Source organism: Dermacentor andersoni, chromosome 3 (genome assembly GCF_023375885.2).
Source record: "Dermacentor andersoni chromosome 3, qqDerAnde1_hic_scaffold, whole genome shotgun sequence".
NCBI lineage: Eukaryota > Metazoa > Arthropoda > Arachnida > Ixodida > Ixodidae > Dermacentor > Dermacentor andersoni.
In genome coordinates, this window is record NC_092816.1 from 203,716,531 (window position 1) to 203,740,905 (window position 24,375).

At 48.3% G+C, this 24,375-nt stretch overlaps 1 protein-coding gene and 12 non-coding genes across 13 annotated transcripts; all 13 read right to left on the minus strand.

Annotated features, from left to right (window-relative positions):
- Window positions 1–9,045: 9,045 nt before the first annotated feature.
- LOC140216606 (uncharacterized) lies at window positions 9,046–10,239 on the minus strand. Its single transcript, XM_072286984.1, has one exon. The coding sequence runs from the start codon at window positions 10,237–10,239 to the stop codon at window positions 9,046–9,048; it is 1,194 nt and encodes a 397-aa protein (XP_072143085.1).
- A 965-nt stretch (window positions 10,240–11,204) lies between these two features.
- On the minus strand, window positions 11,205–11,277 carry TRNAM-CAU (transfer RNA methionine (anticodon CAU)). The gene has a single exon. It is a non-coding gene; the product is annotated as a tRNA-Met (tRNA).
- Window positions 11,278–11,449: 172 nt separating this feature from the next.
- Window positions 11,450–11,522, minus strand: TRNAM-CAU (transfer RNA methionine (anticodon CAU)). Its single transcript has one exon. It is a non-coding gene; the product is annotated as a tRNA-Met (tRNA).
- A 172-nt stretch (window positions 11,523–11,694) lies between these two features.
- On the minus strand, window positions 11,695–11,767 carry TRNAM-CAU (transfer RNA methionine (anticodon CAU)). The gene has a single exon. It is a non-coding gene; the product is annotated as a tRNA-Met (tRNA).
- A 172-nt stretch (window positions 11,768–11,939) lies between these two features.
- TRNAM-CAU (transfer RNA methionine (anticodon CAU)) lies at window positions 11,940–12,012 on the minus strand. The gene has a single exon. It is a non-coding gene; the product is annotated as a tRNA-Met (tRNA).
- A 172-nt stretch (window positions 12,013–12,184) lies between these two features.
- Window positions 12,185–12,257, minus strand: TRNAM-CAU (transfer RNA methionine (anticodon CAU)). Its single transcript has one exon. It is a non-coding gene; the product is annotated as a tRNA-Met (tRNA).
- Window positions 12,258–12,430: 173 nt separating this feature from the next.
- Window positions 12,431–12,503, minus strand: TRNAM-CAU (transfer RNA methionine (anticodon CAU)). Its single transcript has one exon. It is a non-coding gene; the product is annotated as a tRNA-Met (tRNA).
- A 172-nt stretch (window positions 12,504–12,675) lies between these two features.
- Window positions 12,676–12,748, minus strand: TRNAM-CAU (transfer RNA methionine (anticodon CAU)). Its single transcript has one exon. It is a non-coding gene; the product is annotated as a tRNA-Met (tRNA).
- Window positions 12,749–12,920: 172 nt separating this feature from the next.
- TRNAM-CAU (transfer RNA methionine (anticodon CAU)) lies at window positions 12,921–12,993 on the minus strand. The gene has a single exon. It is a non-coding gene; the product is annotated as a tRNA-Met (tRNA).
- A 5,093-nt stretch (window positions 12,994–18,086) lies between these two features.
- TRNAM-CAU (transfer RNA methionine (anticodon CAU)) lies at window positions 18,087–18,159 on the minus strand. Its single transcript has one exon. It is a non-coding gene; the product is annotated as a tRNA-Met (tRNA).
- A 173-nt stretch (window positions 18,160–18,332) lies between these two features.
- On the minus strand, window positions 18,333–18,405 carry TRNAM-CAU (transfer RNA methionine (anticodon CAU)). The gene has a single exon. It is a non-coding gene; the product is annotated as a tRNA-Met (tRNA).
- Window positions 18,406–23,461: 5,056 nt separating this feature from the next.
- Window positions 23,462–23,534, minus strand: TRNAM-CAU (transfer RNA methionine (anticodon CAU)). Its single transcript has one exon. It is a non-coding gene; the product is annotated as a tRNA-Met (tRNA).
- Window positions 23,535–23,706: 172 nt separating this feature from the next.
- TRNAM-CAU (transfer RNA methionine (anticodon CAU)) lies at window positions 23,707–23,779 on the minus strand. Its single transcript has one exon. It is a non-coding gene; the product is annotated as a tRNA-Met (tRNA).
- Window positions 23,780–24,375: the final 596 nt, after the last annotated feature.

Consider the following 24,375-nt stretch of genomic DNA (forward strand, 5'->3'; position numbering starts at 1 on the left):
AAACGTAACAGCCTAAATATCAGTGCATCATCGCGTCATGGAGCAAAAATAGAGCGCCGCTTTTGCCCCGAGTGAGGATCGAACTCACGACCTTCAGATTATGAGACTGCCGCACTGCCTACTGCGCTACCAAAGCTTTTTTTTTTCTTTTTTGCTGTCTTCGACGTACTCAATCAATGTTTAGAAAGATAAAACGTGTGGACCACACTTTGGCCAACACGGTGCTAAAATCTTTTGAACAACGCTAATTCATCAAATAAGAAGATCCATTGTGGTGGATCAGGCAGCGCATTGAAAGCATCGCTCACACACACAACACTCTCAATGAAGTTTTCGCGAGCCGGTCGAACAACGTCTCCGTTTTGAAATTGCAATCTAGTTTTCCACATAGCGTGGAGGCTCAAGATCATAATAAGGTCATACGGGACATCCTCGGTGATATCAATCGGTAAGAAGCGTATTCCATATGGGTCCAGGGGTAACTATTTTTTCAATGTTCTCTGCAGAACATCCCAGTGAAAGATGGCGTCCCAACAATGTAGGAATGCATGTTCTATTGTTTCCGGTTTTTTACATAATAAGCAGTCGGTGCTCCAGGGAATGAAAATACCCTTCCCGTGAAGCCAGGTCTTAACGGGAAGTGTGTTTGCGTGCAATTTGAAGAAAAAAGGTTTAGCTGACGGCCGTATTGGCATTTTTTTCACTCTCTCTAGAACGTCTTGTCCTCGGCCTCCACGTTGCGGAAAACGGTACAAAGGTGGAGGGAACATCGTGTCCACGAGATCTATGTATAGTTTTTTCTTGGTAACGGTGGACAGGTATTGCTGTGAAAAACGTACTTTCAACATCTTATATGAACATACCACTTCACGTAGGTAACCAGTCACTGCTCCTCGCATATTGTGAACAGTCGAAACAATGAATCCTGGAAGTTGTCTACACAGCCGTACCTGTATCACTGTTCGGAGAAAAGGATCGTTTTGATCCCGTAAAAACACAAAGCGTGACACGACTTGTCGCAGAAACAAATGAGCTAAACCAAGCCCACCTTTCTTGACCGGGAGGAACAAGTTCGTTCGACTTCCCAGGTGGAGGCCCAAATGAAAATAGCAAAAACACGGTGAACTTTTTGTACGCTTACCCTCGCAGCACACAACACATTCATAACGTACCATATCTTTGAAACTAAAAAAAGATTGCAAACAGTGGCTCTAGAAAACATTCACAATTGTTTTCCTCTCCACCCGTCAGCCTTTTCCTTTGCTTTCGACACTTGATCGAGCCAGTGCGGTTCAAGTTCACGATAATTTCCTAGAGGCACACCCAAGTATCGCTTTGGTAACGCGTCGACCACTTCAGTCGATAAAAAGTCTCCCGCGTGTCTTTCCAACTACCATGCCAGAAGCCGTAACACTTCTCCCAGTTTATCTGGGCTGCAGTTGAATCACAAAACTTTTCAACGACAGTCGTTGCCTCCTTAATGCTCGCTTTGGTTGTGCAGAAAATCGCGATATCGTCGGCATATGCCAAAACTTTAACGTGTGCTGCCTGCAGCCGGTAGCCTGCTATGCGCTCATTATTTCTGATCGCCAAACAGAGTGGTTCGAGATACATAGCAAATAGAAGGGGCGACAGCGGGCATCCTTGCCGCACCGATGAGAGCACGCGAATGCTATCGGTGAGCTCCCCATTAACAATTATCCGCGTTAAGCATTCTCTGTACGCCATCATGACGCCTTCTGTTATGACGTTGCCAACGTTCGCATGTTCCAGTATGGAGAACAAAGCGTTGTGCGAAACGAGGTCGAAAGCCTTTGCCAAATCGATCTGCATCATCGAGACGTGATCGCCAATCACATCGCAACACTCAAGCACACTTCGAGCCACGTGTACATTTCTTGTGATACTGCGGCCTTTAATGCCACAAGTCTGGTGCGGCCCTACCAATGTTTTAATTACACTTTGCAGTCGTTTGGCTAAAACTTTAGTGAATATTTTATAGTCGACCTTGGGTAGAGTTATCGGGCGATATGACCCTGGCAACAAAAGTTTTTTCTCATCATCACTCTTCGGAATTAGCACAATATAAGAGGTTGTGAATGACAAGGGCAATCTTTCTCGCTCATACGCTTCGCTGATAACTTCGTGAAGAACTCGAGCCAATGCAGCCTTGAAGGTTTTATAGAAAGTGGCCCCCAAGCCATCTGGGCCAAGTGCTTTACTGATGGATAACTCGTCTATTGCGCACTCTATCTCACTCAGGCTAATTGGCAGTTCCAGCCGTGTCCTGACTTCTTCATCGAGCTTTGGCATCAGTGAGAGAAATTCATTCTGGTAGCTACATTTCGGATTCCGCGGATGAGTTAAATTGCTTTAAAGTGATCGGCGATCCCTTGCTTGATGTCATTTTTGTCGGATGTAATGTGATTGCCTTTAGCTAGCTGGCGGATTTCTTTCCGAAAAACGTACTTTTTCTCGTCTGATAAAGCTCGTTTCGTAGGAGTTTCTCCCGCCCACAACTTCTCCGATCTTGATCTCACTAGTGCTGCTTTGTATTTTTCGGTATCCATCTTTTCCAGTTCAGTTTTCACTTCCTTTAATTCGTTAACATACACACCAGGCTCGACACTTTCCATGCTAATAAAAAAATGCAATTGCTGGCGAAGCTTTGTTTCTGCTTGTTTCAGGTTGTGTCGAATGACACTGCTTTTTTCAATGGCCATTGTTTTTACTTTCTGTTTAAATTCTTCCCATCGAATGGCAAAGCTTAATGGCTTGGTTGAAGTCAGGTTTTCTAGTTCCTTCGCTACAGCATCGACAAAAGGATCGTCATTCAACAACTGCGCATTCATTTTCCAGAGATCCCAGTTAAAGGGCCGTTTGCTCTGTCCTTTCCCGAACATGGCAGTTACCAAGCAGTGATCACTGTATGCTACAGCTTGCACATCATATTCACAACATAAGGGCACTAGTTCGGCTGACACGTATAATCTATCTAATCGAGCGTGGCTGTCACGTTGGAAGTGGGTAAATCGCGGGCGACTACCGCTGGCAAAAACAGTACCCACATCTTCCAGGTCATAATCATGCAGCACAGCGTTTAGAAATTCGGCACTCTTATCACGAACGCGTGAACGTTTTGCTCGGTCTTCAGCATAGCAAACACAGATAAAATCACCCAGCAGTATTACGACTTTGGAACAGTTTACGTACGCTTCAAGACGCTCAAAGAAAGATCGACGGTCCGTTTCAATATTCGGCGCATAGATACAAATAGCACGGTAATCCACATCCTCAAAACAAAAATCAGCCACTAAGAGGCGCCCAGTTTCACACGAAAACACTGACTGCACACAAATGCCAAAATTATTTCTTAGGAATATAGCGCAGCCGCCTGATCCACCAACCGCGTGACAAACGCACACGTCAAAGTGCGCTCTAAAATTGGACACCATTCTGTCGGTTAGCTCTTGGCTCTCAATTTTCGTTTCTCGGATTCCTACTATATATAAGTCATTATCCAAGAGGAGACGACTTAGCTGACATTGCCGTCTTCTTGCACTGAGCCCTCGTATATTTAACGTAGCTACACGTAGCGTTCCTTCGACATTAACCGCCATGACTACACGGTAGAATGGTGCCCATCACAGTTACACAAGTATGAGCGCTCATGAAGGTGCGCCGATAACCACATCGAATGCCTATAATGGAGACGCAGCTCGACCTTCCGGAAAGGGCACTCAAGTGCAACTTGGGCCCCCTTTCCTGGCAAGGTTCTAAAAAACTAGCGCTCAGGATGATGGCCATTGCACTCACCAACCCCCCAACCCCACTAGAACTAGACAGCACGGAATTACGGAGGCGGTTTCCCGCCTGCCGTGGATCGACCGTAATGTTCGGCCGCAGCTTCAATGTCGACCTCCTTATACCTGGCGCTTTGTGTGGTGGCTCGTCTCCGCCGCTGCCGTCCTGTTTCGCCGTCCGGCTAACGGTCTGGTTGTGGGGCCGTTTCACCGTCGTTTGGCTAGTTGGAGCGGTAAGGGTGTCCATGCCTTCAGGTTCAACGAGGCACGAGGTCGCCTCCGTCTCAGGTGGGGTTTTCTCTTCAGCATTCGGCATGGCCGCAATGCCCTCTGTAGTCGCTTGTTGGTGTCCTGTGGCTACAGCTTGAGCGACTTGTTTCTCCTCCGGTTGAAGCCGTACCACCGACTTTGCCACGACGTCGGCTGCTGCACCCACTACGGACGACGTGTCTTCCATGTCTGCCTCGTCCATGAGTAGGGCAGAGCTGTCCTCGTTGCCTACGGGTCCGGTCACGCCAGCGTACGTGCGCTCGCACTGACTGTCATCATGACAGAAGCGTCGGCAGGCGCCACACCGTGTAATACGGCACTCGCGTCGAATGTGGCCCATGCCGCGGCAGCGTAAGCAGAGAGGAGCTCTGCCCGGCACAACCACGAGAGCCAGTTCGCCGGCGACGCTCACCTGATGCGGAAGGTCGTCGAGCTTTACGCCCGGCTTCAACTTCAGCGTAACCAGCCTTGTTGTTGAGTTCTTATCAGCCACGCCGTGAACCCGCCAGCGCTCGCGGACGGTGTCCGTGACCTTTCCGAACGGCGCGAATGCAAGGCTTACGTCCTCGTCAGGAATGCTGGGCAGCAGCCAATGCACTTTCAGGCGTACGTCCTGGTTGGCGGGGTCAATGACGAGACACCGGCCCTTTTTGACCTGCAGCTCTCCAACGCTGACGATCTTTTTCACCGCGTCGCTGTCCTTGAAGGTCACGGCCCACACATGGCTCATACGGTAGGCCCCGAGGGCAGCCACTTCCGGCAGGAGCGATAACTGAGCGAGCGCGTCGCGAAAATCTTCCACCCGGTATGGGTGGGCCCTGATATCGCAGTGTAGGAAAACCGTATTCAAAACAAAACGCCCTGTCGGCAGACTAGGCAAAACAACTTGGTACTCGTTATCCGAGGCAGAAATCATGTTACCGCGGCCCGTCTGGACCACTGAAGCCGCTCCTACGGAGCCCGTGATATACACGTTCGTCACGCTCGGTGGCCGGAAGTGGAATCACACTGCGCTACCGAGGCAGACAGGGTGCACGGCAAGACGTGCCGAATCTCCTTACTGCTATTTTAGATGGAGTTGAGAAAGTAAAATAGCGTGAAGCAGTTACACCGCATAAGATTGGAATATACTTTCAGTATAATGCCTAAATATCAGTGCACCATCGCGTCAGGGAGCAAAAATAGAGTGCCGCCTTTGCCCCGAGTGAGGATCGAACTCACGACCTTCAGATTATGAGACTGACGCGCTGCCTACTCGGCTACCGAGGCTTTTTTTTCCTTTATCGCCTGCTTAGACACTAACACACACTAAAAAAACAAATTCATATACACAGTGCACCCACATCACATCAGGTGGGATGGTCGCTAAAATTTCTTGAGGCACACCAGCTCATCAAGGATGCTTACCCAGTCTGGGGTTTCGCCTTGTGCACGATACACTTCTCGTAACAGTGACCTACTTTCAATGAAGTTTTCTCGCGCAGAGCACACATTCACATCAGCATGACGTACAGCCATTCTTGTCTTCCACAAACTGTGGAGGCCCAGCAACATGAACATGTCGAACGGTAACCCCTCATCACTTTCAACTGGAAGGAATCGAATTCCATAGGGGTTTATGGGGAGTTCTTTTTTAAGAGTGCGCTGCAAGATGTCTCAGTGAAAGACAGCGTCCCAACACTCAATGAAGGCGTGTTCAATTGTTTCAGGCTTTTTACACAGCAGGCAATTGGTAGTCCAGGGCACGAATATTCCTTTCTGTTCTAGCCATACTTTAACGGGGAGGGTGTTCGTGTGTAGGTGGAAAAAGAAAGTTTTCGCAGCAGGTCTTACAGGCATCCTTTTGACTCGTTTCAGCACATCTTTTCCTGGGCCTCCACAGTGAACACTCCTATACAGTGGGATAGGTAGCATGCTGTCAACTAAATCTGCGTACAGTTTCTTTCTTCTCACTGAGCACAAATACTCCAGCGAAAAACGTGCGCAGAGTATTCTAAAAGATGCAACGACTTCACGATAGTAACCAGTCGCTCTTCTACAGATAACACTGGATGTGGACACAACAAATTTAGGCAGTTCTGTTGCCATTCTCGCCTGAATTACTGTACGGAGAAAAACATTTCTTTCATCTCGCAGGAAGAAGAACCGCGATACGATCTGTCTAATGAACAAGTGTGAGAGCCCAAGGCCCCCATTTCGAACTGTGCGAAAAAGATTTGTTCGGCTGGATCGCTCCCAAGTGGAGTTCCAGATGAAGGTAGCAAACACTCGATGCATTTTTGAACGTTTACACGGGACATGAACATTACTTGCAGTATGTACCAAACTTTGGCAATCAAAAAAACATTGCAAGCTGAAGCACGTGCAAACACTGACAATCCCCTGCCCTGCCATCCTTTTATCTTTTCTTTCATTGATTCTATTTGTCCGGTCCACAACTGCGTCGAGTCCCGATAGTGCTCAAGGGGCACTCCTAGATACAGTGAAGGCACTGTAGTCCACTGCATACCGGCGAATTTTGTGGGTGTCGCGTCCCATCTTCCATGCCATATCCCAACACTTTTTTCGAAGTTTATCTGGGCACCAGTGTACCTACAAAAGGATCTTGCAAGGCGGACAGCCTCGACCACGCTTTCCCTGTCTTCACAAAAGACGGCGACGTCATCTGCGTAAGCTAGAATTTTAACTTCTGCGGCGTGCAGCCTAAAACCACGAATGTTTTCATTCCGTATGACTGCCATACAAAAGGGTTCGAGGTACAGGGCAAAAAGCAAAAGAGACAAGGGACAGCCTTGCCGTACAGACGAGCAGACTGGTACCCGCGAACTAAGACACTTATTAACTATAAGCTGCGTGTAACAGTCTTCATAAGCCATTTTAACGCCATCTACAATGATGCTCCCAACATTACAGTACTGCAGTATAGCGAAAAGCACCTCATGTGACACCCGGTCGAACGCCTTCGCAAGGTCTAGCTGCAACATTGCCACCCGACCCCCAATGGCATCACAACTTTCGAGCACATTCCTTGCAATGTGGGTCTTCGTGAAAATGGTGCGGCCTTTAATGCCACACGTCTGGTGTGGCCCTACAAGCTGCTGAATCACGCTTTGAAACCGTCGAGCCAGTACTTTCATATTATTTTGTAATCTGTGTTGGTCAGACTTATCGGTCTGTATGAACCTACTGAAAGGAGCTTTTCCCGGTCATCTGTTTTCGGAATTAATACTATGTGTGAAGTCCGGAATGAGGGTGGGACTTTTTTAAATTCATACGCCTCTGAGAGTAGTCGGTGCAATATACACGCAAACTCCTGACTGAATGCCTTGTAAAAAGCGGCGCCTAAGCCGTCCGGCCCTGGCGATTTGCCTGACGGCAGCTCTTCTATCGCCCTTTCGATCTCGGACACAGCTATTGGTCTCTCAAGACTTTCTCTAACGTCGTCATCCAGCCTTGGCATTTCGCTCATGAATTCACTCTCAAAGACCAGTCCAGAACGTGTCACATTGCCGAACAATTCGCGATAGTGCTCCACAAAAGCTTTCTCGATCGACGAAGCGTCTGACGTCGCGTCGCTTGGAAGACGTATCGGTTCGATCTCATTTCTTGACGCGGGACGCTTTTCATCGCTCATTGCCCGTTTGTTTGGCATCTCACCCATCCATAGGCGTTCGCTTCTAGCGCGTATAACTGCTGCTTTGTATCGCTCGGCGTCGATAACTTCAAGCTCGTGTCTTACTTTCTTTACGTTTTCAGCTAATTGATCGTGATCCGCATTTTGTGCGCTTGACAGATCTTCTAGCTGTCGTTGCAGCTCTCTTTGTTTCTGTAATTTATCGTGCTGAAGGCTGCTTCCTCTTTCTATTGCAATGAACTTAACTTGAATCTTAAATTCCTCCCATGTCGCAATAAAATATTCGTCCTCATTTGTCATCAACTCTGTTATCTTTTCCTTAACTCTGCGCACAAATGGTTCATCATCAAGCAGCTTTTCGTTGAATTTCCACATGTTCCAGTTGAATCGTGTTCTTTTAACTTTTTCCCCAATCGAGAAGCTTACCAAGCTATGGTCCGTGAACGATTGCGGTGCGACGTTATAACTGTTACAAAGGGTGATCAAGTCGTCAGAAACATACACTCTGTCCAGCCTTGCTCGGCTATTTCGCTGAATGTGCGTGTACTGCGGAATCATACCATCAGTGAGGGCTCGGCCCACATCTTCTAAGTTGTGGTCTTCAATTAATCTGCTCAAAAGGAGAGCACTTTTATCGCGAACCATTTCCCTTTTTAGTCGGTCTTCCGGAGAACACACACAGTTAAAATCACCAAGAAATATGACGAAGCGATCACACTTTAGATATTGCTCGATACATTCAAAAAACAAAAAACGATCATTCACATTGTTTGGCGCATAAACGCATACGAGCCATCACAAATCGTGAGAAAAAGAAAAATCTACAATAAGCAAGCGACTAGTTTCACAAACAGTTACACTTTCTTCAATTATACCAGCACTCTTCCGTATTAACAACGCACATCCGCCTGATGTGCCATTCGCATGGCACACGCACACATTGTAATGCGCCGTGAAAGGCATCACCATGCGATCGGTCTGCTCTTGGGTTTCGACTTTAGTTTCTTGTAAGGCAACTACATCGAGTTCCTTCTCGATACACAGGCGGCTAAGTTGATATTGCCTCCTTCGCGCTCCAAGGCCCCGAACATTTAGCGTGGCAACTCTCAATGCTCTCTCTAGTTTTACCGCCATTTATCTGCAAAAGCAAGCCGATCGCACGGTGCCGCTGAAGAACAAGCAATCCGGACAGACTGCAGAAAATATTGCATGCATAACTTTTCCACTGAAAACCACTCGATCCACACGCGTACCTTTAGAGCGTACGCGAAGCCAGATTCCAAAAAGGACGCCATCTCTTCACGACGTTAGTCCAGGCGCCCCAGTAGGCGCCGGGTCCTACTTAGGCAGCTTTGCCGCCGGCCGTCTGTCGGGCGGTATGTTTGGTTTCAGGCGCACGGGAACACGACGACCCGCCTGCGCTTTTGGCGGCGGCTCGTCTTTGGCCCCATAGTCAAGGTTGCCGTCCAGGTTGCCGGTCGAGTCCCTCGCTCTTTTCATAGCCGCATTGCTTGCACTCGATTCTTCGACGTCCATCAAGGGAGTTGCCGGTCCGTGCTCCGTGGCGGTCTCCTCGGCAGTGGCGGATTTCACGGCCGATTCTTCTTTGGTTCCTTCGTCGCATGCCCTTTGCACTGCATCTTTCTGGTCCGTAGGCAGCACATTTGCCACCTTCGTGGATTTAGCAGCCGGCACAGAAGGTGTTGCAACTGTGTCCGCCGGTGATACTAGCACGCGGGAAGCCTCATCAACGCCAGCCTCGTCCATTAACAGGTCAGCCACGTCCTCTCGAAGCGCAGGTCCTGCGACGGATGCGTAAGTCTTAACACATTCCGTATCCTGGTGGCCGTAGCGACGGCATACTGCACATCTCGGGACGCGGCAGTCACGTCGGACATGTCCGATGTTTCGGCACTTCAGGCAAAGGGGTGCTCTGCCCGGTACCACAACTAGGGTCTGCTCACCAGCTACACGAAGTTGATGGGGCAGGTCTTCTACGGTCATACCAGTCTTCAGAACCAGAGACACCGCACGTGTCGACGATGCTTTATCTCGAACTCCTTGAACACGCCACTTTTCATGGAAAACGTCCGTGACCTTTCCGAACGGTAACAGGGCTGTCCGTACATCCTCGTCCGACACGTTATGAAGCATCCAATGCAGCTTCAGCCGCACGGCCTGATTGGCTGGGTCAACGACAATGCACCGATGTTCATTCACCTTGAGGTTCTTGGCGCTTGAAAGCCTCTTCACGCCTTCGTCGGTCTTGAAAGTCACCGCCCAAACGTGGCTCATCTGATACGCCCCTAGGGCGATGACGTAAGGAAATAGGCCTAAGCTAGCCAACGCATCTCGGAAATGGTCCACACGATACGGCCTGGCACGCACATCCGCATGCAGAAAAGCAGTATTTAAAACTATCCGACCTGTCGGCAATTGAGGCAGCAAAACTTGGTATTCCGGGTCTTCTGAGGCAAAACTACTGGTACCGCGGCCCTGCTGGGCCACTGAAGCCGCTCCTACGCAGCTCATGATCGGCACGTCCACTCGCTAGCGCGGCAGAAAGCCGAATCCCTGCGCTACCGAGGCAGACAGGGTGCACGACAAGACGTGTCGAATCTCCTTACTGCTATTTTAGACGGAGTTGAGAAAGTAAAATAGTGTGAAGCAGTTACACCGCCTAAGAATGGAATATACTTTCAGTATAGCGCCTAAATACGAGTGCACCATCGCATCAGGGAGCAAAAATAGAGCACCGCCTTTCCCCGAGTGAGGATCGAACTCATGACCTTCAGATTATGAGACTGACGCGCTGACTACTGCGCTAACGAGGCAGACAGGCTGCACGACAAGACGTGTCGAATCTCCTTACTGCTATTTTAGACGGAGTTGAGAAAGTAAAATAGTGTGAATCAGTTACACCGCCTAAGAATGGAATATACTTTCAGTATAGCGCCTAAATACGAGTGCACCATCGCATCAGGGAGCAAAAATAGAGCACCGCCTTTCCCCGAGTGAGGATCGAACTCATGACCTTCAGATTATGAGACTGACGCGCTGCCTACTGCGCTAACGAGGCAGACAGGCTGCACGACAAGACGTGTCGAATCTCCTTACTGCTATTTTAGACGGAGTTGAGAAAGTAAAATAGTGTGAAGCAGTTACACCGCCTAAGAATGGAATATACTTTCAGTATAGCGCCTAAATACGAGTGCACCATCGCATCAGGGAGCAAAAATAGAGCACCGCCTTTCCCCGAGTGAGGATCGAACTCATGACCTTCAGATTATGAGACTGACGCGCTGCCTACTGCGCTAACGAGGCAGACAGGCTGCAGGACAAGACGTGTCGAATCTCCTTACTGCTATTTTAGCCGGAGTTGAGAAAGTAAAATAGTGTGAATCAGTTACACCGCATAAGAATGGAATATACTTTCAGTATAGTGCCTAAATATGAGTGCACCATCGCGTCAGGGAGCAAAAATAGAGCGCCGCCTTTACCCCGAGTGAGGATCGAACTCACGACCTTCAGATTATGAGACTGACGCGCTGCCTACTGCGCTACCGAGGCAGACAGTGTGCACGACAAGACGTGTCGAATCTCCTTACTGCTATTTTAGACGGTGTTGAGGAAGTAAAGCAGTGTGAAGCAGTTACACCGCATAAGAATGGAATATACTTTCAGTATGGTGCCTAAATATGAGTGCACCATCGCGTCAGGGAGCAAAAATAGAGCGCCGCCTTTCCCCGAGTGAGGATCGAACTCACGACCTTCAGATTATGAGACTGACGCGCTGCCTACTGCGCTACCGAGGCAGACAGGGTGCACGACAAGACGTGTCGAATCTCCTTACTGCTATTTTAGACGGAGTTGAGAAAGTAAAATAGTGTGAAGCAGTTACACCGCATAAGAATGGAATATACCTTCAGTATAGCGCCTAAATATGAGTGCACCATCGCATCAGGGAGCAAAAATAGAGCGCCGCCTTTCCCCGAGGGAGGATCGAACTCACGACCTTCAGATTATGAGACTGACGCGCTGCCTACTGCGCTACCGAGGCAGACAGCCTGCACGACAAGACGTGTCGAATGTCCTTATTGCTATTTTAGACGGAATTGAGAAAGTAAAATAGTGTGAAGCAGTTACACCGCATAAGAATGGAATATACTTTCAGTATAGCGCCTAAATATGAGTGCACCATCGCATCAGGGAGCAAAAATAGAGCGCCGCCTTTCCCCGAGTGAGGATCGAACTCACGACCTTCAGATTATGAGACTGACGCGCTGCCTACTGCGCTACCGAGGCAGACAGGGTGCACGACAAGACGTGTCGAATCTCCTTACTGCTATTTTAGACGGAGTTGAGAAAGTAAAATAGTGTGAAGCAGTTACACCGCATAAGAATGGAATATACTTTCAGTATAGCGCCTAAATATGAGTGCACCATCGCATCAGGGAGCAAAAATAGAGCGCCGCCTTTCCCCGAGTGAGGATCGAACTCACGACCTTCAGATTATGAGACTGACGCGCTGCCTCCTGCGCTACCGAGGCAGACAGGGTGCACGATAAGACGTGTCGAATCTCCTTACTGCTATTTTAGACGGAGTTGAGAAAGTAAAATAGTGTGAAGCAGTTACACCGCATAAGAATGGAATATACTTTCAGTATAGTGCCTAAATATGAGTGCACCATCGCGTCAGGGAGCAAAAATAGAGCGCCGCCTGTGCCCCGAGTGAGGATCGAACTCACGACCTTCAGATTATGAGACTGACGCGCTGCCTACTGCGCTACCGAGGCAGACAGGGTGCACGACAAGACGTGTCGAATCTCCTTACTGCTATTTTAGACGGTGTTGAGGAAGTAAAGCAGTGTGAAGCAGTTACACCGCATAAGAATGGAATATACTTTCAGTATGGTGCCTAAATATGAGTGCACCATCGCGTCAGGGAGCAAAAATAGAGCGCCGCCTTTCCCCGAGTGAGGATCGAACTCACGACCTTCAGATTATGAGACTGACGCGCTGCCTACTGCGCTACCGAGGCAGACAGGCTGCACGACAAGACGTGTCGAATCTCCTTACTGCTATTTTAGACGGAGTTGAGAAAGTAAAATAGTGTGAAGCAGTTACACCGCATAAGAATGGAATATACCTTCAGTATAGCGCCTAAATATGAGTGCACCATCGCATCAGGGAGCAAAAATAGAGCGCCGCCTTTCCCCGAGGGAGGATCGAACTCACGACCTTCAGATTATGAGACTGACGCGCTGCCTACTGCGCTACCGAGGCTTTTTTTTTTTTTTTCTTTATTGCCAATCCTCGACATGTCACCACAACACACATTCCTTAAATGATATACACAGAAACGAAAGAAAAAGACAAAAAGGAAATAATGAATACAAAAACGGAACAAGAAACAGTAATATACACATTCGTTGCCGTCCGCTACTGTGGCATGACATTGTCGTATTAAAATTCCTTGAGCGCTGTCAGGGGTTCAACCCTCGGCAGCCACTCAGGAACAGGCTGTTGCAACTTCTGCACTTCTACATATTTTTGCATACATTCTCGAAAGTATAAACGCGCCGGTCGGGCATCCGGGTCACAATGGTAGCCCGCCATTCTTGCGCGCCATAAACAGTGGAGGCCTGTTAGCATGATAAGGTCGTACGGGAATCCTTCGTCATCATTAACTGCCAGAAACCTGATTCCGTGTGGATCTATCGGTAACTCCTTTTTCAAAGTCCTTTGCAACACGTCCCAGAAGAAAACCCCCTCCCAACAGTGGATGAAGACATGATCTATGCTTTCCGGTTTTTTACAAATGAGGCAGTGGGTTCCCCACGGCATGTAGAACCCACGTTGTTCCAGGAAAATTTTAACAGATAAGGTACCGGTATGTAATTTAAAGAAGAAAGATTTCGTGGCTGGTTGAACTGGCATCATCTTCACCCTTTTCAAGACGTCTAGGCCTGGGCCTCCACTGTACACGGCTCTGTACATGGGTACAAGCAATACACTATCACACAAATCACGGTATAACTTTTTCCGTTTTGCATTCCACAAATATTCACTTGAAAAACGAACACGCAAAAAAGAAACACTATCAACTATTTCCCGAAAGAACCCACGGACAGATCCTGGCATTATTTCGGTACCTACTACAAACTCGGGAAGTGATCTTGAAAGCCTCATTTGGATCACCGTGCGCAGAAATGGGTCGTTTGTATCTCGAAAGAAGAAGAATCTATTCACCAGTTGACGCAAGAAAAGGTGCGCCAACCCCAGACCACCATCCTTCACGCGTCGGAAGAGATTATCTCGGCTGCATCGCTCCCAGCTCGATGCCCACACGAATACAGCGAACACGCGGTGCAGTTTCTGCACATTAATCCGAGAGCACTGTAGGACCTGCATCACGTACCAGATCTTTGTCACGAGAAACGTGTTGCACGCTGTAGCTCGCGCGAACATGGACAAGTGAACGGCGTTCCATCGGTCGGCTTTTTCTTTTACTTCTTTTGTTCGCTCCTTCCAGTATTCGCTACTGTCCTTGTAGGCATCAAGGGGTGCGCCAAGGTACTTAACTGGCGTCGTGACCCAGGTTACGTTGGAAAAGTGGTCTGGTGTGGACGCCCATTCCCCGTGCCAAAACCCCAAACATTTCTGCCAGTTCACGAAGCTATTAGTGGCATTACCAAACTGTCTGACGATGCTCACTGCGTTCAATACACTTTGCGTATCTTTACAACATACAGCCACATCGTCAGCATATGCCAATAACTTCACCTCTGCTGCTTGGAGGCAAAATCCCTTAATGTATTCATTTTCAATGATGGCCTGACATAGCGTTTCTATGTAAACACAAAACAGGAGTGGGCTGAGTGGACAACCCTGGCGAACGGAGCGCTTCACGTTAATGGGGGCCCCCAGCATTTGATTAATTATAAGTCTCGTATAGCAACTCCGGTACGCCATGGTCACCCCCTCAGTGATTATGTGGCCAAAATTAACATGTTGAAGGATGGTGAGCAATATCTCGTGAGAAACACAGTCAAATGCTTTCTCCAAGTCTAGCTGGAGGATCGCAACTGCCTCACACATGGCATCACAACACTCCAGCACACACTTCAACTTATGAATGTTAGTAAAGATGGTTCTTCCGCGAATTCCACACGTCTGGTGTGGGCCGACTACATCCTTAATGACTGACTGCATACGCCGTGCCAACACCTTCATCAATATTTTGTAGTCGCAATTAGTAAGCGCAATGGGTCTGTATGATGAAAGTTGCTTGAGCTTTTCGGTGTCTTCTGTTTTCGGTATTAGTACGGTATGGGACTGGCCAAAGGATGGTGGAAGTATTTTCAGTTCGTATGCTTCGTTGTAAACGGCGGTTAAGATATGAGCTAGGTGGCCTTTAAAAGATTTGTACCAGGCGGTACAAAGACCGTCTGGACCTGGCGACTTGCCAGGATTCAGGTCTTCGATGGCCTTCATCACTTCATGTTCTGTTAATGGTCGTTCTAAGGTTTCTTTAACTTCAGACGACAGCTGTGGCATTCGTTGCAAAAATAAATTATTGAAATCGTGCATGTTGACAGGCCTGAATGCAAAAAGTTTTTTGTAATGCTCAAGGAACGCATGCCCTATGTTATTGTTATCGGTTAATACCACCCCTTCATATTCAATGGCCTCAATCTGCTTACGTCTGGAATGTTTTTTTTCTAGTCCCATCGCTCTTTTCGTTGGCGTTTCCCCGCATGTTAGTCTTTCTGCTCTAGCACGCACGAGTGCGCCTCGATAGCGTTCTTCGTCGAACACTTCGAGCTTTTTCTTAACAGCGCGCATATCGTCTTGATAAGCGCCCGGTTGCTTGCATTCCAGCGTCGCCAATTTTGCCAGCAATGTTTTTAAATCCTTTTCACTGGCCTTTTCTTCATAACGCAGTACGCTACTTCTTTCAATTGCTTTCATTTTGATGGTTTGCTTCAACAACTCCCATTCCTCGCCAAACTTTATAGAACTATCCGTTGCAAAAGAATTCAGAGCAGCCACTACCTTTTCATTAAAAGTTTCATCTCGTAGCAGCTCAGAATTCATTTTCCACAGTTCCCAAACGAATTTGTTTCGTTCTTTCTTGCTGCCTACCCTGCATTTTACCAGGCAGTGATCCGAGAATGATATGGCCGTAACTGCATAGCACTGGCATTTTTCTACCAAATCGTATGATAGATAGATCCGGTCTAATCGTGCGTGACTTGTGCCCTGAAAGTGAGTGTACATCACGTCTCGGTCAGCCCGAAAACACTCAGCGACATCTTCTAATTCGAACTCATGTATAATTTGTGCGAGGATATCGCTGCTTTTGTCATAAACTACGCGTCGCGTAGACCTATCCTCAGCATTCAATACGCAGTTGAAATCCCCTACACAGGCTATTGTTTTTTGCACAGAGAAGTGATGCTTTAGGTTCAAAAAGAAAGTTGCCCTCTCTTGCACTGTATTAGGTGCATAAATGCACAACACGCGCCATTTGACATCGCAATAACTGAAATCACAAACGACAAGTCGACCGGAAGTGCACGAGAAGTAACCGTCAATAACCAGTCCTGGAAGCTTCCTCACGAACAACACACATCCCGCCGAAGTCCCTAAGGCGTGGCTCACTACCGTATAGTAGTTGTACGTGAACCTTTGCACCATGCTCCCGGTCTCCTCCTCGCCGTCTACCTTGGTTTCTTGCACGGCTAAAACGTCGAGGTCGTGGTCCACTAGTAGTCTGTAAACCTGACTCTGTTTCTTTTTGGCGGCCAGACCTCGAACGTTTAGCGTGCCGAGGCTAAGCGACGGGTTGGTAGCCATTACTGATTTAAACGGGAGGGGAGAAGGCCCGGAGCATGGTGCTCACCTTAACGTCTAGCTGACCGCTAGACGCCTCCGTGGCCATCCGGTGGCCGTCGTCCGAGTTCGTCTTTGGTCGGCTTCGGGGTGAGCCTGCGGTCAGCCTCCAAGTTCGGCTTAGGCTTGATGGTGGAGCGCCTTCCGGGTAGCGTCTTAGCGGGTGGTGGCTCGGAGTCACCGCCGGCCTTTCCGTCGACTTTCTCCTCGTGCTGCAGGGATCTCTTGACCGGTGCCGAGACGGATTCGACGCGGGCGCTAGCATGGGTCGCGTTGTCGTCCGCCTCTGCCTGCGTTGCATCCGTAGCTCGCGGGTGGCTCTCATTTTCTTGCGGGGCCGTCTGCACGCTCTCGACTGTAGCTGCTGGTTCCTTAGGGGGAGGGATATTATTCCTTCCTGCTTCGGCCTGCTTGGTCGTCGCGCTCGTTTCTGCCGCCACGTTGCTGTTTCCAGCACCCTTGGCCGCTTCCTCCGCCTCGGTCACGTCCATCATATGTTCTGATGCCGACGGCTCGCTCTGCGCCGAGCCCGCGGCTACTGCGTAAGAGCGTACACAGTCCGCGTCGTTGTGTCCAAAAAGCCTGCACCGGGAACAACGGGGAACCTTGCATTCTCGTCGAACGTGGCCAGAGCCCCGGCAGCGTAGGCACTGCATGGGGCGACCTGGGGCTACCACCAGCGCAAGCTCGCCTGCGACGCGGATCTGGTGGGGCAGGTCGTCAACTTTCATTCCGGCTTTCAGCTGCAGCAGCACTGCTCGGGTCGTCGAGCCCTTGTCGGAAACGCCATCCACTCGCCAGCGCTCCCGGGTCACTTCCGTCACTTTGCCGAAGGAGGCCAGCGCGGTCTTGACGTCTTCGTCGTCCACCCCATGCAGAAGCCAGTGGATACGAAGCTTCACCTGTTGTTCCTTGGGGTCGATGACCAGGCAGCGACGCCCCTTCACCTGTAGCTCCTTCAGGGCAGCCAGCTTTTCGGCAGCCTCGGCTGTCTTCATCGTCACCGCCCATACATGGTTGATTTGGTATGCTCCAAGGGCGACGACGCCAGAGAGCATACCAACAGCTTGAAGCGCGTCCCGGAAATCTTCCACACGGAACGGGCGAACACGAGCGTCGCCGTGCAAAAAAACTGTATTTAAAACAATGCGTCCTGTAGGTAGCCGAGGCAAAATAATCTGGAAATCCTTATCTTCCTCCGTCGAAAGCCTGTTGCCGCGGCTAACAGCCGCATATGCCGCTCCATTGGAGCCCATGATCCTACGATCCGTTTAGCTCGGGAGCCGGAAGCAGAATGCGCTACCGAGGCAGACAGCCTGCACGACAAGACGTGTCGAATGTCCTTATTGCTATTTTAGACGGAATTGAGAAAGTAAAATAGTGTGAAGCAGTTACACCGCATAAGAATGGAATATACTTTCAGTATAGCGCCTAAATATGAGTGCACCATCGCATCAGGGAGCAAAAATAGAGCGCCGCCTTTCCCCGAGTGAGGATCGAACTCACGACCTTCAGATTATGAGACTGACGCGCTGCCTACTGCGCTACCGAGGCAGACAGGGTGCACGACAAGACGTGTCGAATCTCCTTACTGCTATTTTAGACGGAGTTGAGAAATTAAAATAGTGTGAAGCAGTTACACCGCATAAGAAGGGAATATACTTTCAGTATAGTGCCTAAATATGAGTGCACCATCGCGTCAGGGAGCAAAAATAGAGCGCCGCCTTTGCCCCGAGTGAGGATCGAACTCACGACCTTCAGATTATGAGACTGACGCGCTGCCTACTGCGCTACCGAGGCTTTTCTTTTTCTTTATTGCCTGTTTACACCATACAGAAACAACAGAAGGATCACAAAAACTTTTGAAATTGATCAACTCATCAAACAGTGTAACCCAATCAGGTGTTTCTGGCTGGGCTCGGTACAGCTCTCGCATTTAGGCTACATGTTCAATAAAATTTTCCTTTACAGGCCGAGCGTTAGTGTCGGCATGTCTTACCGACATTCGGGTTTTCCATATACTATGGAGGCTGAGTATCATTATCATATCGTAGGGAATGTCGCCGTGATTCTCAACTGGTAAGTATCGGATTCCATGTGGTGTAATAGGTAAGTCCTTTTTGATAGTTCGCTGAAGGATGTCCCAGTGAAATATGGGATCCCAGCATTCAATAAATACATGTTCTATTGTCTCTGGTTTTTGGCACAGTATGCAGTTGACTGTCCACGGTACAACCATTCCTTTATCTTGTAGCCACGTTTTTACAGGTAGAGTGTTTCTATGGAGCTTGAAGAAAAAGGATTTTACATGCGGTCGTATCGGCATTCGTTTAACCCGTTTTAAGACGTCTTGTCCACAGCCTCCAGTGTATATGCTTCTGTACACTGGCAGAGGTAACATAACATCCAGCAAATCCTTGTAGAGCTTTTTCTTTTTTACTGTACTCAAGTATTCTATGGAAAACCTTACTTTAAGCATGCGAAAGGCTATCGTAGTCTTATTTGTAGAGACGATGAATTCAGGTAGTGCATTGTGTAAACAAACTTGCATAACTGTACGCAGAAATGGGTCACACTGATCTCTTAAAAATATAAAACGCGACACAATCTGTCTGATAAACAGGTGCGACAGACCAAGACCACCTTTTCTGACGGACAAAAACAGGTTAGTTCAACTCGTTCGTTCCCAACTTCCTCCTCAAATAAACACTGCAAAGAATCTATTAATTTTTTGTAAGTTAGTACGCGACATAAACAATACTTGCATAACATACCATAACTTGGCAACTAATAATAGATTGCAAGTAGTTGCCCGGGCAAACATTGACAAATTTCGACCTTGCCATCCCTGCTTCTTCTCTTTCAAGCGTTCTGTTTCCTCGTTCCAATACAGTTCGGTGTCTTCATAACATTGTAATGGGACACCTAAGTACGTTGTTGGCATTGCTGTCCATTGGATGCTAGCAAATAATTCAGGCTTCTCTCTCCACTCTCCATGCCAGAAACCTACGGTCTTCTCCCAATTGATCTTGCAGCCAGATTCCTTGCAAAACTCGCCAGTCAACCTAACCACCTCTTTGATACTTTCGGCATCTTTGCAAAAGACAGCAATGTCATCAGCGTATGCGAGGACCTCGACTTCCGCCGTTTCAAGCATAAAACCGCGTACACTTTGACTATTAATTATACTCAAGCAGAAAGGTTCCAAGTAAATATCAAAAAGTAATGAGGAAATTGCACATCCCTGCCTCACACTGGAGAGAAGCTGGATTGGTTCACTTAACTTCTTGTTTATAATGATGCGTGTGCTGCACTCTGAGTAGGCCATTTTTACTCCTTCTAATATCAGTCCGCCGACATTAACATATTCTAATATTGAAAATAGTACTTCATGTGACACATTGTCAAACGCTTTCTCCAAATCTAGTTGCAACACTGCAACCTGACATGAGAGAGCATCACAGCACTCAAGAACACAGCGAGCTACATGTGTATTGGTGGAAATAGTCCTGCCCTTGATTCCACATGTTTGATGTGGTCCCACTAGTCGCGTTACAACACTTTGAAGTCTCTTTGCTAACACTTTCGTGAATATTTTGTAATCACAGTTCGTGAGGCTTATTGGTCGATAAGACTTTACTGACATCAGTTTAACCGGATCCTCGCACTTAGGGATTAGCACTGTATGAGCCGTTCGGAACGATGGCGGCATTCGCTGTGTTGCATACATTTCCTTGAAGACATTATGCAATAATTGGCTGAGCTGACATTTGAAAGCCTTGTAAAAGGGCGCACCTAAACCATCAGGCCCGGGAGCCTTTCCTGCACCAAGTCCATCTATAGCGTCTTCAATTTCTCGCAATGTGATTGGAAATTCCAGGCTTGCTTTAATGTCATCTTCTAGGCGTGGCATAAGATGAAGAAAATCTCGCTCAAACCCTTCTATTATTTTTTTCTTGTTCCCAAGCAGTTCACGATAATAATCTACGAATGCTCGCTCTATCATTGTGGGTTCGGAAGTTTCCTCGTTTTGATATATTATTGCTTGTATTTCATTTTTTGTCGCATATCTCTTCTCGTCACTTAGCGCCCGTTTAGTAGGCGTTTCCCCATTCCACAATCGTTCCGCTCGCGCTCGTACCATGGCTCCCTTGTATCGTTCTTGGTCGATAAGTTCGAGCTTACTTTTTGTTTCCTTTATCTGCTTCATGCAAGATCCAGCGTTCTGACATTCTGTAGACATGAGCAATTCTAGTTCGCTTGTTAATTCTTTTTCTTCTTGTTTTTCCTTGCGGCGCAGCGCAGTAGCTTTTTCTATCGCTTTTCTCTTAACATCAGTTTTGAGAGTTTCCCATGTTTCAATACAGTGATTAGTTTGCGCTGTCATAGAGGAATTAATCATTTCACTTATATCTCTGATAAAGCTTTCATCATCTAGCAGTTTGGTATTAAACTTCCAAAGATCCCAATTAAATTTCGTTTCTTTTCGTTTTTGCCCTAAATCAAACGTCACTAGACTATGATCAGAAAAGGATACATGTTTAATCTCGTAACTCTGACACAATGGCACGAGCTGCATTGCAATATAAGCTCGGTCTAATCGCGCATGACTTTCACCTTGATACTGCGTATAAACGGAAGCTTTGCCTGTCGATAACAGAATACCGACATCTTCTAATTCATAATCATTCACAAGTATGTTTAAAAACTGTGCGCTCGTATCCCTTCGTTTCATTTGATTAGCTCGGTCTTGTGCTCTGCACACACAGTTGAAATCCCCCATCAATATAAGGTATCGCTCGCACTTCAAGTATTCTTCTAGCTGTTGAAAAAAAATTCTACGTGCACATTCATCATTTGGAGCATACACGCACAATATGCGCCACTTAAAGCCAGAAAAAGAACAATCAAGTATGACAAATCGGCCAGTTCCACATATAATAACTTGTTCCTCTACAATACCAGCACTGTTACGAATAAAGAGTGCGCATCCTCCAGAAGTTCCAACCGCATGACACACGCAGACGTTATACATTGCTCTAAATGGTTGCACCATGCGGTCCGTCTGTTCCTGGCTTTCCACCTTTGTCTCTTGCACGGCGACAATATCTAAATCATTTTCTTGAAGAAGCCGGCTTAATTGGTACTGGCGTCTCCTGCTCGCCAAACCGCGAACGTTTAAAGTGCCTAGACGAAGGGGCTTCTTAAGGTTAATTGTCATGGTTAATCTGAAACAGGTGGACCGCATGGAGTTTACCTCGATCTTTTATGTTGCCACTCGGTCGATTCTTTCCGGCGACGGGCAACGTCGCGTCCAGCCAGCAGTTCTCGGGTCGATGCCGCTGTGGCTCTGTTGCTAGGGGACTTGATGCCATGGTAGGTGCTCGGTGTTCGTAAGTGGAGGAATCGCTGCTCTGTGCGTTGACCCTCGTTGTTACGAGGGCTTATTTCCCTCAGTTTTCCGGTCAGGAGGGAGGCTGGGTTTCGGTTTGGAGCTGGGTCGTCTGCCCAATTGAAGGCCGGTCTTCACGACTGTCTTGGTGGGCGGTTCTTCTCCGCTACTTGCACTGGGCTTGCCCATTTCGCTGCCTACATCGTCGCGCGGTCTCTTGGTAGAAGCACCTGGCTCAAGTTCCATTGGCTGTGCGTCCGCTTCTGCTTCCGCACCCAACGCTGCTTCTACGGGTTTGACTTTGTCCGCCTCTTGTGTTTCCCCCGTCACAGGGGCTCCGTTTGTCTGGGGTGTGGTGTTATCAGCAAAAACACCTTTCCACGCGTCGGTAGGGGCAACTTTTTGATTTGCGCTCTTTGTGTCGGCCTGCTTTCGCCCACCAGCGGCTTCTTCGGCGTCTGCTTCATCCATGATGAGCTCTGCATCCGCGTCCTTCGTTGCTTTTCCGGTGATGCTCGCATATGTGGTCACGCAGTCTAGGTCCGTGTGGCCGAAGCGCCTACACTGGGAACAGCGAGGCACACGGCAGTCACGTCGAATGTGGCCAGTGGTGTTGCAACGGAGGCATAATGGTGCTCGGTTGGGCACAACTACTAGGGCGAGTTCGCTTCCTACACGCAACTGGTGGGGTAGGTCGTCGGTAGTGACTCCGGCTCCCAGTTTCATGGTCACTAGGCGGGTTGTCGATGCTCTTTCCGTGATACCGCGTACGCGCCATTTTTCCTTCGTTATTTCCGTAACATTTCCATACGGAGCCAAGGCCGCACGTACTTCATCGTCGCTGACCCCGTAAAGAAGCCAGTGCAGTTTCATTCGTAAGCCTTGGTCGTTGGGGTTAACTACCAGGCACCGGCGACTCTTCACTCGGAATTCCCCTTTTGACAACATTTTCTTCGTTGCTTCAGCGCTCTTGAATGTCACGGCCCAAACGTGATTCATCCTGTAAGCCCCCAAAGCGATAACGTCCGGAAGTGCTCCAAGATTTTCCAAGGCATCGCGAAAATCTTCCACTCGGTATGGGCGCGCTCGTAAATCCGCATGAAGAAAAATGGTATCCGTAACAACCTGACCTGTTGGCAGTTGAGGCAATACAACTTGGTAGTCCTGGTCGACTGAGGCAAAAGACCTGTTTCCGCGGCTTGAAAGGGCCGCTGAATCCGCTCCTTGGGAGCCCATGTTACCCACGTCCGCACACAACGGTGGCCGGAAGTGGAACCTGCGCTACCGAGGCAGACAGGCTGCACGACAAGACGTGTCGAAACTCCTTACTGCTATTTTAGACGGAGTTGAGAAAGTAAAATAGTGTGAAGCAGTTACACCGCATAAGAATGGAATATACTTTCAGTATAGTGCCTAAATATGAGTGCACCATCGCGTCAAGGAGCAAAAATAGAGCGCCGCCTTTGCCACGAGTGAGGATCGAACTCACGACCTTCAGATTATGAGACTGACGCGCTGCCTACTGCGCTACCGAGGCAGACAGGGTGCACGACAAGACGTGTCGAATCTCCTTACTGCTACTTTAGACGGAGTTGAGAAAGTAAGATAGTGTGAAGCAGTTACACCGCATAAGAATGGAATATACTTTCAGTATAGTGCCTAAATATGAGTGCACCATCGCGTCAGGGAGCAAAAATAGAGCGCCGCTTTTCCCCGAGTGAGGATCGAACTCACGACCTTCAGATTATGAGACTGACGCGCTGCCTACTGCGCTACCGAGGCAGACAGGCTTTTTTTTTTTCTTTATTACCGGTTTTGAAACGACAATACACTTACAACACATGAAAAGTCAAGACGGGGTTACAATACAATGTGTCAACACATTGAGCGAAAAGCCATCAGTCGTCTTCTGACTGACGTTGTCACTTAAAATTCCTTTAGTGTGACTAAGGTTTCTACCCTGGCTACCCAGGGAGAAAGACATTCTTTTGTTTTTTCCACTTCTACAAACCGAGCAATGCTCTCTCTAAAGTACAGCCTTGCTGGTCTTGCATCCGGTTCACAGTAGAAGCCAGTCATTCTTGAGCGCCATATACTGTGCAGGCCTGTCAGCATGATTAGATCGAAAGGTACACCTTCTTCGTTGTCTATCGCGAGGTACCTAATTCCATGTGTGTCTAGTGGGAATTCTTTTTTGATTGTCCTCTGCAACACATCCCAGAAGAACACCGCTTCCCAACAGTGAAGGAAAACGTGGTCGATCGTTTCGGGCTTTTTGCAAATAATGCAGTGAGACCCCCATATCATATAAAACCCACGCTCCTCTAAGAAGGTTCTTACAGGGAGAGTTCCGGTATGCAGTTTGAAAAAGAAAGTTT

Coding starts and splice junctions, on each gene's coding strand:
- LOC140216606 (XM_072286984.1), bottom strand. CDS start 10,239: ATGAGCTGCGTAGGAGCGGCTTCAGTGGCCCAGCAGGGCCGCGGTACC.